The 20,487-nt window shown below is 36.0% G+C and overlaps 1 protein-coding gene across 3 annotated transcripts in view; it reads right to left on the bottom strand.

Moving 5' to 3' along the window:
• Positions 1 to 20,487, bottom strand: part of C2H12orf4 (chromosome 2 C12orf4 homolog) — a 50,249-nt gene that overhangs the window by 7,995 nt on the left and 21,767 nt on the right. For all 3 annotated transcript variants that reach the window (XM_036018548.1, XM_028532475.2, XM_028532476.2), the window contains exons 7-11: positions 17,996 to 18,102; positions 17,444 to 17,641; positions 16,251 to 16,379; positions 13,246 to 13,320; positions 9,229 to 9,431 (exon numbers count right to left, since the gene is read on the bottom strand). In XM_036018548.1, coding sequence (XP_035874441.1) covers positions 9,229 to 9,431; positions 13,246 to 13,320; positions 16,251 to 16,379; positions 17,444 to 17,641; positions 17,996 to 18,102 — 712 coding nt within the window. The remainder of the gene's footprint in view (positions 1 to 9,228; positions 9,432 to 13,245; positions 13,321 to 16,250; positions 16,380 to 17,443; positions 17,642 to 17,995; positions 18,103 to 20,487) is intronic.

Raw genomic sequence — 20,487 nt, forward strand, 5'->3', positions numbered from 1 at the left:
GAATGGCTTTGAATATGTGGAAAAGGTAAACTGTAGGCTTTGAAAGTCTGTAAGGTCATGAAAAGACATCATTTATTGGATGTCATCATGGGATATGGCCTGCAGTCTCATGCGGAGCTTTCTTCTGGAAACAAATCTTAGTATATATTACATAGTAGATGGGGTATACAACATAGTGGGTCAGGTAACCATATGGAAAGTTTTGGATCATAAGTTCTAAGTTATGGCAAAGTGACAATCATCCTGTCACACCTGTGAGAACACATTGTGAAAGAGATCCATTGAAAAAGTTGAACAGATCATGTGAAACACTTGAGACTTTGGAATTAAGGCAGAAAATTGGTCCCTACCGTTACTGTAAAACAGTCAGTCAAGTGGCAGGGGAGTCTCTGCCCAGTGACCGAGACGGTGGCAGGGGAGGTTCTTACACGCAGCACGTTGGAAGCTAGGATGATAACTGGATACGAAAAAAGCCCTCCTCTCCCCATCCCTACAAGAACGGCAGGCTTGAGCAGGAGGATTGAGATGGTCTCTGAGAGGGGAGTCCACCATTCTCCCAGGTTGTGTGGTACCTGAATAAGCCTCTTTCCGTTTTGCACCTGCCTCATGAGTTAGGCTTTTTGTGGCAAAAGGAAGCTGAACCTCGGTTTTTTTGTTAGACAACACTATGGCTATATTGTAGATAGTAAGTGGGAACTGAATACACAGAATAAATCCTAAACTTGTGAAATTAAAATTGAAGTGTCGATTCTGATTATAACGGCAGACAGCACCACCTATCTCAAGTTAATGGCCATACTTTGACTACTTAACTTGAATCTTCTGATTGGGGTAAGGCTAAACTGCAGAGGTAATTAAGATTTAAATGGTATAATATTTTCAGGTCTTTATTGTATGTCTTGGAAGTTAGATTATCAGAATTATTTTCTGAGTTTATCATCCATGAAGGAAGTTGCAAGACTATTCTTTACTCTCAAGTATGTGCTGCTGAGGTACCTAAAGTACTTGTATGAATTCACTTCCCAGCCATTATCAGAAAGTGAGAACTAGTCTGGATTTCTCATTTTTCACATTAAAAAACAATGGTGTAAGTATAACTGCTTTGGGAAAGTATTTGGCTGTATCTACCAAAGTGAAACATATGCACACCGTGACACCTAACAATTCTATCCATAAGTATATACCCAACAGAAATGCCAACACATATGTATTAGAATGTTCATGGCAGTATTTGTCATAATAATCAAAACCTGGAGACTACCCAAATGTCCATAAATAGTAAGGCTAAATAATTGTGGTCTAGTCACACTGGAATGATATATAACAATGTGAATGAAGTCTACAACCACAAGCAGTAATATAAATAAAGTTCACAAAATATTAAGTAGAAGAAGCCAAATACAGGAGTATGTACTATATAATTCATTTCACATATACAAGCTACAAAAACACGCCTAACTAATCCATGCTTTTCAAAGTGAAAATTGTGGCCACCCTTTTGGAAGGACTGTGGTTTATGTGACTGCCAGGCAGCATGGGGGTGACTGGGCGGGAGCACAAGGGCAGCTTCTGGGGTGCTGGTAACATTCTGTTAAATGGTCTGGGTCCTGGCTGCACTGGTGTTCTGTTAGTGAAAAGTTGAGATATACGTTTATGACATATGTATTTTCTATATGTGTATTATACTGTAATAAAAAGTTAAAAATAAACATCGCCAACCACAATCACAACTAAAATTCCCTGAGACTCAAATTATTCAACAATAGTAAAAATAGAAGAAAATCAAGAATGCAAGGCACTTGATGTGCAGGTTCATTCCACATCCATCAGGTTGGAGTGAGTCCAGTCTAACACTATCTTCAAATTATGAAGACCTATACAGATAAAGCTACTGGTATCAGTATATCTTTATTCTTGTTGATGAGATCATTGTTTCCTTTCCTTTGTTTTAAAAAAAAAACAACTGCAATTAGTTTCTAAAGCTCTTTTTATTTACCACCAGATATTGACTGTTCTAGACATTACCACCACACATACACTAAAATGTGGTAACTGGTGTCTAGCAATGTGTGTGTTAGAGGAAGAAAACAACACCTGAAAATGCTCTGGATCCTTGAGGAAACCTGAGACAAACATTACTGCTATACCCTGGGTAGTGTTGTCTGAGTTTATAGAATAAACTTCTTGACCTGAACAGATGTTTAAATACAACAAATGGTAAGATCATGGCTCAATATACTTTTGTGAATTAAAATGGATACTTTGAAACAAACTTAATGTTCTGCAGCTGGCTGTCCCAATTTGAAACATGTAACTTTTGTAACCTTGTGGGAGAGGGAATGGTGGTACTATCAGATGTCTGGAAGTAAATCTGAACTTAGTGACTTTTGGAAACACAGTTTTTGAGGTTGTTTCCCACCTACATAAGACCATTTTTATAAACTGGTTAACCAGGAGTCCAGCTGCAGGAATGTTTGGATGTTTCCTTGTGGCTGGAATTCATCATAAACTTTCTTTGTTACTCCCCAAAGACACTTTTATAGATGGACTAGTAAGTGAAAATAACAATGGCTAAAAATTCAAGATGGAACTAAGACTTTATAAAGCTACAATGGGGAGGAAAAAAACATGTTTACGTCAATCTGCCCTGATACCACATTAGGTATGACTGAGTCTGTAGAAGTGAATAGAAGGAGAGATTAGGAAGTATGAGGCGACTTTCAGGCTGGAGCCAGAATTCTCTTAATCAAAATGATGTGTCTGGTGAAAATACAAATGGACTATAAGTAGAAAACCATTCAAAATCATCTTGTATTATATGGCATTGATTTGTGTGTGTGTGTTTACATAGGGATTGCATTTAAAAAAGAGGCCTCTCATAATCAGACTAAGTGGAGACTCAGTCACTCTAAAAAGCAAAACCAAAATCTTTTATACTGCACTTTACCATATAGCATTAACACACATCTTTTATTTTGGTAACCATCTTTTAATAATCAATGATCAAATTTCCTTCCTGACATTCACAATATGCACTTACCAGATGGCCACTTTCCTTTTTTTTTTTTTTTTATTAAATACTACCTCTACATCTAATGAAATTGAAACAGTAATCAAAAAACTCCCAACAAACAAAAAACTCTCGGACCAGACAGCTTCACAAGTGAATTTTACCAAATGTTCAAAAAACTAACACCTATTCTTCTCTATTTCAAAAAATTCAAAAGGAGGGACCACTCTCATGCTAATTTTACAACGCCAGCATTATCCTAACCCCAAAACCAGAGAAAGACACTACAAAAAAAGAGTATTACGGGTGAATGTCCCTGATGAACGCAGATGCTAAAATCCTCTACAAAATATTAGCAAGCTGGATCCAGCAATATATTAAACAAATCACATACCACGATCAAGTGAGATTTATTTGGGGGATGCAAGGTTGATATAATATCCACAAATCAATAAACATGATTCACCACATAAATAAAATGAAGGATAAAAACCACATGATCATATCAATAGATGCAGAAAAAGCAACTGGTAAAATCCAGCACCCATTTATGATAAAAACTCTCAGCAAAGTAGGAATAGAGAGAACATACCTCAACATAATAAAGGCCATACGTTACAAATCCACAGCCAACATCAATGGGCAAAAACTACAGTGTTTCCCTTATGATAGGGAACAAGACAGGGATGGATGTCTACTTTTACTACTCTTACTTCAAATGGGTAGTACTGGAAGTCCTACCCACAGCAATCAACAAGAAGGAATAAAGGGCATCCAAATTGGAAAGAAAGTAAAACTGTCATTATTTGCAGATGACATGATACTGTATATGAGGCAGGGCCAAAAAGAAAAGGAATTTATAAAAAATTGCGTATTTATCTTTACATGTTTAAACTTCAGTCACCTTCAAAGTACTCTCCATGTGATGTAATATACCTATTCAGACTTTCTTCCACTGCTCAAACAGTTTTTGAACTTGTTGCTTTTGATAACTTTTTGTGCTTCTGCCATTTTTTATTTCACTTCTTCCACATCAGCAAAACATTTTCCCTTTGAGGAATTGTTTTCATCCAGGGAAACAAACAAAAAAAAAGTTGCTCAGGGCTAGATCCCGTGAATAGGAAGGATGGGTGGGGCATAGGGATCATGTCATTTTTGGTCAAAACCTGCTGAACACTCAGCATGGTGTGGGCAGGTGTGCTTGTATATTACTCATCATAAAATGGGCAAATGTGTTGAAAGATTCTTTAAAAAAAATTAACTGAAGCCAAACATAGCCTCTTTCTATACCACCAGCTGGTACACTGATACAGATGGGCTCCTAGAACACTCACCCAGCTGGAGAAACCTATACTACTAGCGGCCAACTCTCCAGAAGATAATTCTGTCTTTTTTGGGTTCTGCTCTCCCCTCATATAAAGAACCCTAAAGATTCCATCCCAAAACTTCTAGAACTGATAAATGAATTCAGTAAAGTAGCAAGATGCAAAATAAATATCCAGAAATCAACCTCACTTTTATACACCAATAGTGAATTATCAAAAAGAGAAACTAAGAAAACAATCCCATTCACAATTGATTCAAAAAGAATAAAATACCTTGGAATAAATTTAACCAAGGATGTAAAATAACCTGTATTCAAAAAATTATAAGACACTGATGACACAAATAGGTGGAAGTATATACTGTGCTCACGGGTAGGAAGAATTAACTTTGTAAACTGACCATTCCATCCAAAGCAATCTATACATTCAACACAATGCCTATCAAGATACCAATGGCATAATTCATAGAACTAGAAAAAATATTACAAAAACATGTATGGAACCACAAAAGACCCCAAGTAGCAACAGTTATTTTGAGAAAGAAGAAGAGAGTTGGAGAAATCATACTACCTGATATCAAACCATATATACTTCGAGGCCATAGTAATCAAAACAGCATGGTACTGGTATAAAAACAGACATATAGATCAATGAAACAGTACAGAGAGCCCATAAATAAACCAATGCCTTAATAGTCAATTAATATTTGACAAAGGAGACAAAAACATACAATGAAGTAGAGATAGTCTATTCACGTGGGGAACATACAACAAATATGTGCCAAAAAAAAGAATCTAGACCACCTTTTGGGGGGGGATTTAGGCCTCTAATTCATGCTTTGCCTGTGTTTATACTACACTTTTATTTCTTATTGGCTGATTAAATTTTTTAAAGTGTATTTTATTGATTACACCATTATAGTTGTCCCATTTTTTCTCCCCTTTATATCCCTCCTCCTTATACCACCCCCTCTCCAGTATCTCCTCCCCCCACCCTGCTCCCTGTTAGTTCATGTTCATGGGTCATACATATAAGTTCTTTGGTTTCTCCATTTCCTATACTATTCTTAACCTTCCTTGTTTATTTTGCGCCTACCTATTATGCTTCTTATTCCCTGTACCTTTTCCCCCATCCTCCCCCTTCCCCTCCCCACTGATAATCACCCACGTGATCTCCATTTCTGTGATTCTGTTGCTGTTATAGTTGTTTGCTTAGTTTTTGTTTTTTAGATTCAGCTGTTGATAGTTGGAGTTTGTTGTCATTTTACTGTTCATAGTTTTGATCATCTTTTTCTGAGTAGGTCCCCTTAACATTTCATATAATATGGGCTTGGTGATGATGAACTCCTTTAACTTGACCTTATCTGGGAAGCACTTTATCTGCCCTTCCATTCTAAATGAAAGCTTTGCTGGATAGAGAAATCTTGGATGTAGGTCCTTGCCTTTCACGACTGTGAATACTTCTTTCCAACCTCTTCTTGCCTGTAAGGTTTCTTTTGAGAAATCAGCTGATAGTCTTTTGACAACTACTTTGTATGTTAACTGTCTCCTTTTGTCTTGCTGCTTTTAAGATTCTCTCCTTATCTTTAATCTTGGGTAATGTAATTATGATGTGCCTTGGTGTATTCCTCCTTGGGTCCAATTTCTTTGGACTCTCTGGGCTTCCTGGACTTCCTGGAACTCCATTTCCTTCGTCAGATTGGCGAAGTTTTCCTTTATTATTTGTTCAAATAGGTTTTCAATATTTTGCTCTTCCTCTTCTCCTCCCGGCACCCCCATTATCTGGATATTGGGACACTTAAAATTGTCCCAGAATTTCCCAAGCCTGTCCTCATTTTTTTGCATTCTTGTTTCTTCATTCTGTCCTGGTTAGATGTTTATTTCTTCCTTTTGTTTCAAACTGTTGGTTTGAGTCCCAGTTTCATTCCCTTCAGTGTTGGTTCCCTGTATAATTTCCTTTATTTCACTTTGTGTAGCCTTCATTTCTTTCTTCATTTTGAGACCAAGCTCAATCAATTCTGTGAGCATCGTGATTACCAGTGTTTTGAATTCTGCATCACATGGGTTGTCTATCTTCTCATCACCTGGTTCTTTTTCTAGAGTTTTGTTTTATCTGTTCTTTCATTTGGGGCCATATTTCTTTGCCTCAGCACACCTCTTATGTGCTAAAGGGTGGAGCCTTAGGCATTTGTCAGTGTGGGGAAATCCTCTTTGCTGCGTTGTGGCACTGTCTGTTGGGGAGGGGTCAGAGAGGGAACAGTGCCGCTTGCTCTGCTCTCGTCCCACTTTCTGTCACTTCCCTTGCTTCCCACAAGTGGACTGTGCCCTTTCATATGCTGATTTGCAGGTGGGTGGGTTTGTGTACGTTTTAGGACCCTGTGGGTCTCCACAACAAACTCTCCTGTGAGGCTGGGAGTTTCTCCCACTGCCACAACCCCCACAGCTTTTTTACAGCCAGGGTTTTGAGACTTTAGTTTCCTGTGTCGAAACCCTGGGTTTCACAGTCTGTCTTGCCCCCCATGTTGCTCCTCCTGGTTTGTCTGCGCACAAATGTGGGACTGCTCCATCCTCCAGCTGCCATCTTGCTGCTTGTCCTCTCCACCTTGGTTGCCCAACTCTGCTCTTTCTACTGGTCTGAATGAATGTTTCCTGAACTCCTTGGTTGTTGGACTTCCATGCAAATGATATTCTGGCAGTTCTGGTTGTTCTTTGTTTTTAAATTGGTTGTTATCCTTTTTTTGGTTGTGAAAGGAAGCAAAGTGTTTCTGTGTATGCCTCCATCTTGGCCAGTTCTATAGACAGATTAGATCACCTTTTCATACCACACACAAGAATAAACTCAAAATGGACTGAAGACCTAAATGTCAGACTCAAAACCATGAGAATCTCAAAGGAAAACATAGGCAGTAAAATCTTGGACATTTGTTGTAGCCACGTTTTTTCTGATATATCTCCTTGGGCAATGGAAACAAAAGAAAAAATATACAAATGGGACTACATCAAAATAAAAAGTTTTTGCACAGCAAAGGAAACCATCAACACAATGAAAAGACAACCCATTGAATGGGAGAACATATTCACTAATACATCTGATATGAGGTTAATGTCCAAAATTTATAAAGAAACTCAATATCAAACAAACAATCCAATTAAAAATGGGCAAGGGACCTGAAAAGACACTTCTCCAAAGAGGATATACAGGTGGCCTGTAGACATATAAAAAGATGCTCAATATCACTAACCATCAGAGAAATGCAAATTAAAACCAGAGTAAGATATCATCTGACATCTGCCAGAATGGCTATTATCAATAAATCTACAAGCAACAAGTGTTTGCAAAGATGTGGAGAAAAGGGAACCCTCATACATTATTGGTGGGAATGCAGACTGTTTCAGACACTGTGGAAAGAAGTATGGAATTTCCTCAAAAAATTAAAAATGGGACTGCCTTATGATCTAGCAATTCCAATTCTGGGAATTTAACCGAAGAAATCCAAAACACTAATTTGAAAGAATGTATGCACCCGTATGTTCACTGCAGCGTTATTTACAATAGCCAAGACTTGAAAGCAGCCCAAGTGTCCATCAGTAAATGGGTAGAAAAAAGCTGTGGTACACTTACATAATGGAATACAACTTGGCCATAAAAGAGAAGAAAGTTTTACCCTTTGCAGCAGCATGAATTGAACTGTAAAGCACTATGCTAAGTGAAATAAGCCAGTCAGGGAAAGGTAAGTACGGCATGATTTTACTCATATGTGGAATATAATGAATAAAACTAACTAACAAGCAAAATAGAGACAGACTGGTAAGTAGAGAGCATGCTGACAGCTGTCAGAGCTGGGTGTGGTGGTAGAGGGATTGAGCAAAAAAAGAAAAAGGAGAGAGAATTCATGTACATGGACAACAGTGTGATAACTGCCCAGGGAGGTGGGTGGGGGAGGTCGAAGAGGGTTCGGGGATGATAAACAGTGATGGACAGAGACTTGACTGGGGTGGTGAACACACAATACAATATACAGATAATGTGGTGCAGAACTGTGCACGTGAAATCTGTATAATGTTAACCAGTGTCAACCTAATAAATTCAATTAAAAGTGCCACCTCAAGACAGGCAGGCACAAACCTGTTGCTATGGGCCCTTCATCACCAGGCTAACAGGCTAATGCTCTCCTAGAGGGAGTTGCCTGCATCCATGTGTTTTGAGACTGCTTTGTTCCTCCAGACTGTTTGAAGCTGATTGTTTAGTCCTTGTATTATTTCTGCAACTTAGCTCCTCTGGACAGTTTTTATGTGAGTGAGGGAAGAAAGCAGGAGAGAAAGTGAAGTGTCATGGAAGAGATTTTTTTTTTAAATATAAAGTACAGTACTTGATAAATATATTCTTATACCACATTTTAATTTTAGAGTCAATATTTCTATTATCCAAAGAGCAGCCTTGACAAAATATTGAAATGAAGCTGGCTTCTCCCTGTCATCTAGCTTCTCTTTCTCTTGCCTATCAATGCAAACTCAGAGAACATGAAGTACTTTTAATGTTAACCAAACACAAATACAAATGTGGAGGCAAATCTAATGCTACTTAAAAAAAATGGAGAAGAAATAGAAGGAGGGGGGAAGTAGGGGAGTGGTAGGAACATATGCCCTATCCAAAGCTAAAAATAATACTAATTTTCTTGTTTACCTTCTATAGAATAATGCTATAGTTCTCTGAAAGTAAGTAGTTAAGAATTATTCATTGTTTTGTACTATATGCCACTCCATTCTATTAACCAGGAAGGAATGCAAAGGTCAATCAGAAAAAAAAGTGCTTTTAAAATGTAAAGTAATTATTAGTATACAACATTAAAGGTTAGGATGTTCATAAAATTACAGTATTTTCATATCTGCTCACCTCTGACATATCATGCACCAGCAAGAGCGGAACACTTATTGTTGTGATGTCGTGGGTACAGCAAACCTTGAGTATATTCCGGAGTCCCATAATGGCAGGGTCACGAGCAGTGATGTTTCCAGATTTCACATTGTCATCCACACAAAGATGGAAAGCAACATGGATTTCTGAGAGATTAGAATGCCGTGTAATATAAAATTCTCCTGTGAATAACAAACAATCATGATTTTCAAATAGATAAACCACCACCCTCAGTGGATTGTATAAATGACTATAATGGGCAATCAATGTGTTAAACTAGTAGAGGTGTATCAGCAACCTATGTTGGGCTCAGGAAGAAGATATGAGTACTGCTTCTAAATTCTTGGAAAGAGGTGATGAGAAAAGAGGCAATAGCTAATTTTGCATTAGGTTCATAAATTGGTATGAAATGACCACCAATTAGTGAATCAAATGAGTCTTTGTCATCTCTATGTTGAAATAAATGCTCAAAATGTCCTACTTGACTCAAACTTAATATGTAAAAACAGGTTACTTGGTTACCACACCCTAAATATGCTCTTCTCCACCTCAATTTATGGGTCCAATTGTTGTCCAGGTATTTGCTCAGGACAGGCAGTTACCCTTCATTACTTTTTTCTCTCAATGCCTCTTCCCAATCCCCAATCCAACCAATTCACCAGCAAATATTTTCAGTAATATCTCCAACAAATATCTCAAATCTGAGAGCTCCATTTTTGTTGCTATCGCCCTAGTTCATGCTACTACCATCTCTCACATAGCTTTTTGCAATAGCCTCTTAATGAATCTTTCTGCTCCCATTCTTGCCCACCTACAAACCATTTCCACATTGCAAGCAAAATGACTTATACATAAATCAAATAATATCACTCCCTTAAAATCATCCAACATGCACACACCACATTCAAAAAAAAAATCCAAATTCTACTGTGGTCTGCAAGGCCTGTATGATCTGAAAATTGCCTATGTGTTTCACATCCTCTTGTTTCAACCTCTCTTCCTGTCCAGTCACAATGGCTTTTGTTCAGTTCTGCAAACATGCAGAGCTTGTTCCCAATTCAAGGCTGCTTCATAAAAGGGTACCTCAAGATTCTTGTATGGCTGACTTTTCATTAATCATGTCTCAGATCAAAGGGCACCTTCTCAGAGAGGTCTTCCTGATTGTCCCAGCTGCTGGATGACTCTCTCACCCCTCACTTACTCTATTTCACATTGTTCTGCTTTATTCTTAGCACTGAAATTCTTTTACTGTTTGTGAGATTGTTTTAGAGAGACCATTGTTTACACTCTATAACTATAGGCATTTTGTCTATCTTGTTTAATATTCTATCTCTAGCACGTAGAACAGTACCTTGTTCATTGAATGTGGTCAATAAATATTTGTTGAATAAATGAACAAATATTTTAGATTGAATGTTGGAGCAATAGTTATTGAACCTTAAAATCTATGCTTCCTACAATCATTTTTCCATTGTCTATGTAGCCACATTAGCTACACTACCTTTTATATTCTGTAGTTTCTGTCAATATAAATAAATAAAAACATATAAAAAATATGTTTTTAAAAATCACATCGTTCCCTTGAAATTCTGATGTGTCCTTCTATGAAAGCTTCTTCTCCTCTAAGAAATACTTTTCTATCACTAATGCCTGCCCTTATGAACTTCCCACCTTGGCTTCAAAGTCATTATCTTAGATTTTACTTACATTTCCTTTTTTAAAAAAGACTTTATTTATTTATTTTTAGACAGAGAGAGGGGGAAGGTGAGAGGGAGAGAGACATCAATGTGTGGTTGCTTCTCACACATCCCCTACTGGGGACCTGTTCCACAACCCAGGCCTATACCCTGACTGGGAATTGAACCAGTGACCCTTTGGTTCACAGGCTGACACTCAATCCACTGAGCTACACCAGCCAGGGCAGATTTTACATATATTTACTTATAAACATATAACATAGTTAAAAGTACTTAATATACTTTAGTAAAATGTTTAATCATTTCTAGTTACCAGTGTACATAAGCTATACCCATGGATGCTGCTGATAGGACCCAGGAAAAGGTCTTTTTTCCTAAGATAAAAGAATTAGTTTAACAGAAAAATAAATTGAAGAAAGGACAATGACATAAGTATCAAAATAAACTAGTCAAATAAAAAGTTAAAAAATTGATGAAATATATTGATAGTTTATTATAATTTCTTGGAAGGCAACACAAGACAGAGACAGCTTATCAGAGACCTAGTAAATTCCCTCTGAGAGAATATTCTTCTGTGCCCAACTACTGATAATTTAGGTGATGGGAATCATAGCATTAAACACAGGCTATGGTCCAGTAGTGAGGCAGATGACTTAGTGAACAAGTCAGGTGCTGCTAATCCCCAAACTGCACGGCTTCACTGACCTCAGATGACCTGTCTCTTGGCCTCATTTTACCTATTAGGAAAATGGGGGTCATGGAGCTGGCACTAGTATTCAAAGTAATATAATATGGCAGAAAAAGGACTAGATTGGGTGTTAAGAAGATCTGGTCTCTAGCACTTACTGGATAAGTGACCTTGAATAAATCAGCTCAACTTACAGACTTTTCATACTTTGTGTAAGAAATGAAAAAATAATGCCTGACTGCTTTCCTTACAAAGTAGCTGTGAAAATTAGATGATATACACTGTAAATCTTAGATACCAATAAAGCAAAACTACAGGTTAAAAATTATAGAACTAAAACTTTTTCTTTGCAATTAAAAAATTTTAAAGCATTTGTGGTTTGGATCCTTTCTCTCTCCCGTCTACTTCCTAGCTGTGTAGGCATCCTTTAACTAAATGGAAATCCAGATGTTATCAGCATATCTAACTGAACAGTTTAATATTCCTTTGTTTAATGCAGACTTATGACATACCTTCCTGATTTGGTAGTGGTAACAAGATACTAACCTAAAGGCTTTTTCTAAAAAGGAACAAGGAAGGACATAAATACAGCAATAAGGAGTTAAGTTTAAAAAAAAAAAGACATCAGTACTTCCGGAATAGATAATAAGATTGTCACGCTTTAAGAAAGCCACAAAACACGGATGATTTAAATGATGGACCTATGAAGAGAAATACAATGAATCCTGCCTCAACGAAGGTATTTTTAGATGGAGAGCACAGTTTCCTGTTCCACAAAGTGAAGGAAACAGCATGTGGTGAGGCAATCCTGACTCTAACATTATCCACTAAGGTAGGATATCTGAAGGTGGAAGGAAATTCAGAAGCTGATGACCACAAGTTAATTGACAGGGACTGACAAGATAATACCAGAAATAGTTATTCTACTTCCTTAGATTAAAAGGGATGCGACCTACATGTAGAAAACATAGGAAAGGAAATGTGAAGAAAAAAGTCTTGGTTATTTATGAAGCTGCAAAATGTACCATTTACTTTAAAAGACTTTACACTTACAGAGTAAACCAATAGGCCTCCTTCGTCATACACACCCTGTCACCCAAGCTCGACTACGGATCATCAGAGTGAGCTGAGTCTGGGGGAGGACAAAGAGACTGCATTTCCAGTTTATATACTACATATTCAAGAATAATAAGGAAATTAAAGAAATAGAAAATAAAAAAATTGGGGAAATGGAAGTAAGATTCTAAATCAGATGACCCATGTTCTTTCTACAAGTTCAACTGTTTACATCTCTACATACCACTGTTTACATTTCAGTGTAAAAATTACTTATTAGTTTCTTTAAGAAACAAAGAAATGTATAAAAGAGGAAATGTGAAATAGCAAATAACAATAAAGTGCATGAAATTGCTTGACCAGGTTTTCTTTTATGGATCTGGAAAAGTCAGTATTAGTATAAAATTTAAATAGAAAACTTCTGTGAAAGTTTATTATATAGATACAATGTTGTTTTGACAAACTTTTAATAAACTACACCATAAGAACTTATGTTTCAAATCTGATTTCAATGCATATGATTATAAGAAAATTGCAATTTAAAATAATACTTACCAGGTAAAATATTTAAATAGTTCCTATCAGCATTTTTAGTCTTATCATCACTTTCTCCATTTCGGCCCCCAGAATCTACGCATAAGATAATGCAACATGAAAGAACGCACAACATATGACAACACATTACTGCTACTACTTCTCAAGCAATCATAACAGCAAACGTTAACTAAGAATTTCTACGTGCCAGGCATTCTGAGAGATGTTTTACATGCATGTCCTCATTTAATTCTTACAAAATGCTTACAACCACAATCTTATGAGGTACTTTTACTTCTTCATTTGCATATGAGCAAACAGAAGCTTAAATAGGTTAATTAACTTAACCAAGAATGCACAGGTAAGTGATGGAACCAGGTCTTGAAACTACATAGACCGATTCCAAATTCTAGTATCTTAACCACATTAGACTTGCCAATATCCTATTTTTCATCTAAGAGTTTCAAGGCACTAAGTTAACAGCACATAAAATAACTTCATTAGATAGTTGTCATGTGGCCATATTTATTTTTAGGATCTGAGTCACTCTTTTTGATATAACTTGTTCAGATCTACAAACAAATGGTTAGCACCACCAGAAATCACTTTGTTACTTCATATCTGACATTATATACAATTTATTTCAAATAGATAAGACTGTTTCAAATGGAGGATTTTTTTCCCCAAATAGTCCACAAATGTTCTTTGTTGAAGGCATGATATTACTTAAAGCATAAATGTTGGTAAAAATGAGATACATCATAATTGACCACACATTGCTGTTGAATACAAATTATTTTACATGCATAGTTTTAATAGAAGATACATATGAATTTCATAATAGGTCTATCAGAACTCAAAAAATACAGACTTAATATTAGCATTCAAAGTAACTCTCTTTAAGAAGCTGTATATTTATTCTAATACAAAACTATTTGGAATGGCCTTTAGCATCAGAAAATCACTTGAAAAGACTCAGAACTTCAAATGAGTAAACTGCAAATACTAAGGGAATATTATGGTTTCAAGAAAGTTCTGAATAAAAGCAACAATATCTTTATCTAAGGACCACTCTGCTAAATTGAGTTGTAACGCTGCACCTTGTTAATGCACATATGTCACAGACAGAAGGAGAGATGGGCACGAAGAGATGGCTCTGTGTGGCCAGCACCCACATTTAACGTGATATTTCTCACACAGAGCCACGTAATTGATGGGCTCTGAATAAACACCTGCCCATAGTACAGAAAACAAAGAACAATAAATAAAGACTGTAATTTTGTTCACATGGGTTATGAACAAATACAATCACTATTAAATAAACAAGAGACAGTTCACAGTCCATTTCCCTTTCCATGTTTTAATGGTAACACCTTGTAATACTAAGAAAATGGCTACTTTTCACTTTTAAAAAATGTATATAAAATATACACAAAAAACAAATTTTAGGAATATAAAGATACTGATATAAACACAGCAAAGAAAACAATGGCATGTCTTAGAATAAACAGGTACTTGTGTATCGGGATATGAATGTGTAGAACAAATAATGTGAGCACGCACAGAAAAGGAAAAGATGGAGGAAGTATTTTCACAAACTCTTCTGTAACAACATGCTGGTTCCTTTAAGAAAGTTGTCTTTTACAAACCTACTTGTTTCACTGACTCACTTAAACCACAAAATAGCTGCTTGAACAAGAACAAAATAATACCATGATGTACACACATTGCCTTAACTGTATGTGGTTTAAAAACTTCCTGTCATTTACTGCACACTTTCTATCATTCACAAATATACTTAGAATCCTCCTTCTCCCACACCTGTCATGATCTCAATCTTCATGTTTTAGCCACCACTAAGAATAATATTAAAATGTTACTGATCGCATCACTGCTAGTCTGACTGAGATGGAGGAAAAGATGATAAACGAGTAAGAGGACCTCCTGAAATTTTCCAAATGATCCTCTGTTAGGATATGACCTCACATGGATTTCCTAGTACTCAGCCTGGCTCTGCCATATACAGCACATACTGTCACAGCAAAGCCACAGTTACCTATAGTGAGAACATAAATGGTAGAGCCACTTCGGAGAGTGACTGCTAACACTATCAAAATTATAAATGTTTGTTCCTTTTAATCCAGGAATTTCTCTTAGGCAACCTATTCTATAGACATAGTCATACATGCAAAGTTACTCATGCATTATTACTTACAATAGTAAAAACTTTGGAACAGACTAAATGTCTATCCATATGGAAATGATTAATAATGAGATATCCTGCAATAGACTACTATATACCATTAAAAAGGTATGAGGATGCTTTTATGTACTGATATGATGTCCAAGATAAATTATTCAGTGAAAAAAGCAGAATTACTCTGTAATTTGAGTCGGAGTTTTTTCTTTTACCTATGTCTTCCCTTAAGTCTCTCTGTATACATAGAAAGCTTCTGAAGAGAGATGCCATGAACTTTTCCCATAGCTTTAAAATTATTTTCCAGTAAATTTCCTAAATAGTTAGAAAGGATGTTCATATTGTAAAAAGAGAGAGAAAAAAAGCAGGACATAGTTCTGGATATAGCAATTTTTTAAAAGAACCACCAAAAACAATTCTTGTTATTGACATCATGCTACCTAAGTGGGTGAAAGCTATAAAAAGTATGTATTTTGTGCTACTATTTACTCTATGACTTCAATGCCATCTGCAGTGATAATTATATTCATTTTAGATACAGAACTTAGGTTGAAAGATAAGCAGCCTTCCACTAAGTGCCTATTTCAAATGTAACTACAGAACTGAACTTTAAAAACAGTTGTCGCTAAGGATCTTGAAAAAAATTATGCAAAAAAGAGAATTAACAGAATCTAAGCTCCTAAGGATCTTGAATTTTGTTCTTCATTCCTTTCTTCCACTTCTCCACCAATAAAATTTTCTGTATTTCAATGATGGCCCATATGCTATTGAAGTGTATAGGGACAGAAAATACTGAAAGTGAAATTTTAAAAAAATTTGGTTTACTGACCATGTGATTCTTTCAACTTACTCCTCCGCTGGGTTCTAGCATAAAGTACCACCTGCTGGACAACTTCCAGTTGTTCTTCAATTCGGGGAAAATGGAAGTCCGTGCATTCTTGACAAACTGTGGCAAAATCTAAGGAACCCAAAACATTTACAAACTTTAAAGGTGAACTATCAAATATTTAGTATTTACTTACAGACAAAAGATCTGGTAAAATAGAATATAAAATTTACAAGTATTTCTTATACTTGTTTTTCAATGATTATGTCTTATGAAATTAGAGTACAGTAATTTTGTTTTGATCAGAAACAATCTCTCAATCACTCAAAAGAGTAAACACTTAATAGACATGGAAACTTTAATGTAATTCCAAGCCTTCTTTAAATAATAGATACTTTGATCATAATCTAGTCCCAAAGAGTGCTAAAAAAGTGTCAATGATAAAAATAAAGAGGAAAAAGCCCAAAATATAATAAGGTCCTTATATTTATGATACCAAATAAACTCTATTCAAGCTTCTTTTTAAAAGTTATTCATTTTAAAACATTTTACATGTTTAGAATTTTTAAAATAATCATAAAAAGTGAGTTGCAGTATGAGGGAAAGTATGAATTTTATCAAGCACATTTAAGAAATAGGTTATTTAAAAAACAAAAAAAGGACAAATGGAGGAATTAAAATTCACTGAGCCAGGGTCTATTTCTAAATTGAAAACTACATTTATATCTTTATATCTTGATTATTCTTTCTTTTTAAAAAAGATTTTATTTATTTATTTTTGGAAAAAGGGGAAGGGAGAGAGAAAAAGAGGGAGAGAAACATCAATGTCTGGCTGCCTCTTGCGAGTCCCCTCTGTGGGCCTGGCCCGCAACCCAGGCATGTGCCCTGACTGGGAATCAAACCGGCGACCCTTTTGTCTGCAGCCCATGCTCAATCCACTGAGCTACACCAGCCAGGGCTGATTATTCTTTTTTAATATCTTGAAACGAAGACACTGTAAGAAGAAAAATCAGATATTCTGAAGCACCCTTCCCATGCTAAAGTATAAAACAAATCTAAAAGAGCTGTTGCTGGGTATGTTATTGTTTAGTCTACTTGAACACTGGGGTGACTAACATTTTTTTTTCAAATTTTCCATAATTTAATTTCTTTAAGAATGGTATTTAATAAAGTAAATACATATAATGTTAACTTACCTCTTTTAATACCACTGTATGAATTGATTCGATTATCCACTAATAAAACCAGGCCACAAAGAGATGTGGAATAAAGAGACAGAGCTGTCTGGAGTCGATGGAGTTTCACACCATTTCGATGATTTCTTTTGTGCTTACAGAAATCAAGCATATCTGCTCTCAGCAATCTCAAATTATGCATGGTCTTCAACTGAGCTCCTAGCGGGTACAGGCAACAATCACAGAAAGATATTTGGCTGCAAACTCCAGTATAACAGGATACAACTCTCTATGACAAGAATTCATATAAATCTGTGCTACAAATAATGAAAAATGGGACTTCCAATTTCCCATTTTAATAATTATTAATATTTCATCTTTCTATTTGCAAAAAATAACAAACTGAAATAGAAAACTTATAGCCAACAATCTATAGCTTTCACAGAACAGGATATACTTCATAATTATAAATAACATAGGTATGCTTTACTCATATGTTAAGAATTTTTCTTACATCGTAAACTGTTTCACAAGTTACAATAAATTATGACTATGACAAATTAATACGCTTACCTAGGTGAATGGTAAAACTTTCTTCTAACTTTCTCTGTTCCTCATAAATCCTTCCATTTGCTTCTACTGATTCTCTGAACTGATTTGGTTGAACTTTAATTTCTTCACTGAAATTAACAAAATTATTGATTTTTTAGGCATGTTTGTCAAGAACTTTTCTTAAAGAAAGCTTTCTAATGAAATGACACAAGACTTAGCAGCTGAAAGTAGCACTTAGTTTATTACTTTTCTTAAAGAAAGCTTTCTAATGAAATGACACAAGACTAGCAGCTGAAAGTAGCAGTTAGTTTATTGCTAAACTTATCCTTAATCTATAATGACAAGATAATAAGTACCAAGAGGTACTGAAATCTGCAATTGTTCTTTCATTTCCTCAGTTAGTAATACATGTCATTCATTTTCAGTCACTATAATTTCAACTCATACATTATCATTTAATATTTCTTAATAGCCCAAGAGAATGATTAAAAGAAGTGACTAACATTACTTAAAATAGCATATTTAAAAATATATAAATCATGCCCTTATATAATAAGGTATATACAAATATAGCCTTATTAGGGTTGGCTGTAGGCAAAACTAGAAAATAGGCAAAGTGATAGAAATCAAAATTAAAACTTAACACATCAAATAAGGAATAACAGAAAAAGGTAAAGTTCATTTGGATGTACTCACATTCTCTCTCTGTCTTTTTTTACCATTTCCTGTTTTGTGTCCCCCCTCCCCCACCACCACCCCAACCAACATTTTCCTTCCATTAAAAATACTTCTCCCTGCCCTGGCTGGCGTAGCTCAGTGGATTGAGCGCGGGCTGCGAATCAAAATGTCGCAGGTTCAATTCCCAGCTAGGGTACATGCCTGGATTGCAGGCCATAACCCCCAGCAACCGCAAATTGATGTTTCTCTCTCTTTCTCTATCTCCCTCTCTTCCCTCTCTAAAAATAAATTAAAAAAATATACTTCTCCCTTTGCTCTAGTCTGATCTCGGATTTCCTGAAAAGGTTTCCATAGAGGTACTACAAATGTATAACTGTTCAATTCAAATTTCACAGCACACTGAAAATAATATAAGCCTATGATAGTAATCTATTCCTCTAACTACATTTTGGGGTTAATCCAAGCAGTCTCATTAGTCTCACTGACTTCATTAATATATGGCAAATATAAACCTAAACATAAATTTATATTAATAAAATATCATCTTAGGATACAAAAAGCCACAAAAGAAGGTCATTCCCACTCTAATAAAAAAAAAAAAGCTAAATACAGGGTTCAGCACAAATAATGCCCCTTTTTAATTACATAAAAATCTTTTATTACAAAATCACAAGCATATGATTCTGTAATAACAATATCACACTCACGCACACCATGTGACATTTTAGGTGACATATTCAAATTGCTGTCCACCTTGTGCAAGACATTCACATACTCTACCAATTACACTCAATGGTGTTACTTTTGCTGGACCCTGCATATAAAATCATAACTTTTCTGGAGCCCATCAGATACTTGAGATAACAATACAACCAAGTAACTAAATTCTAAAGTGTGGCATACCCTCCAAGGAGAAACAGGACACATTTCATTTTTGGTACAGCATGTTAGAAATGTGTTGCTGTAATGTAAGTGGGTAAGAGGAAATCGGCTAAAATTGTAACAAATTCTTAAAAGTCAAGTATAGGCTAGCAAATTTATAACAGCTATTTATAATAGCTATGTACCCCAAGCACAAGGGAAGTTTGCATGCATTTGCAAACTCTTCATTAGACTCCACTAGGTGCTTCGAAGAAAACAATGAGGGCAGGTCAGGAGACAAGAGCGCCACCTTGTTGGCACAGGTAGAAGTGCTGAGAATGTCCTAAGCCCAGGGCCTGAGTATTTGAGGCTTGCCCAAGACTGAAGCTGGACAAAGACAACAGAGACCTGTCTCCCACCCCCAACTCTAAGCCTAGCAGCAAGTAACAAACAACAGTCTATTGCTGGGGGATCAACCAACTGCACAGAGGAGACACATGCTATGGCAGGGCCTGAACAGACTACCATAAGCTAAGGATGGAGCAGAATGACAGAGAAAAACCCTCTAAAACCCAAACAAAAAGTGGTGGCAGCTTACTACTATAGAAGATGAAGCTAGTGATGTCCTGAGGGAACAAGAACCAAACTCAGCTCAGCTGCCAACTAGATTTGCATGACTTTCACATTAATGGCCTGTTCATTTTGGATATAAATATTATTTACCTTGGTCTCTTTTCTAATATATACAGAATTCATCATTCAGAGAGAGAGAGAGAGAGAGAGAGAGAGAGAGAGAGAGAGAGACCCAAAAAGGCAGACAAGAAAACAAACAAAAAAGTCATTGTAAATAGATAAAGCAATCAACATAAACAGATGACCCAGATTTTGGGACTAAAAGAGATTTTCAAATAACTATAAATAAAATGCTAAAAGATCTAGTGTAAAACAACACACAAGGGCAGATAAGGAATTCA

Source organism: Phyllostomus discolor, chromosome 2 (genome assembly GCF_004126475.2).
Source record: "Phyllostomus discolor isolate MPI-MPIP mPhyDis1 chromosome 2, mPhyDis1.pri.v3, whole genome shotgun sequence".
Lineage (NCBI taxonomy): Eukaryota > Metazoa > Chordata > Mammalia > Chiroptera > Phyllostomidae > Phyllostomus > Phyllostomus discolor.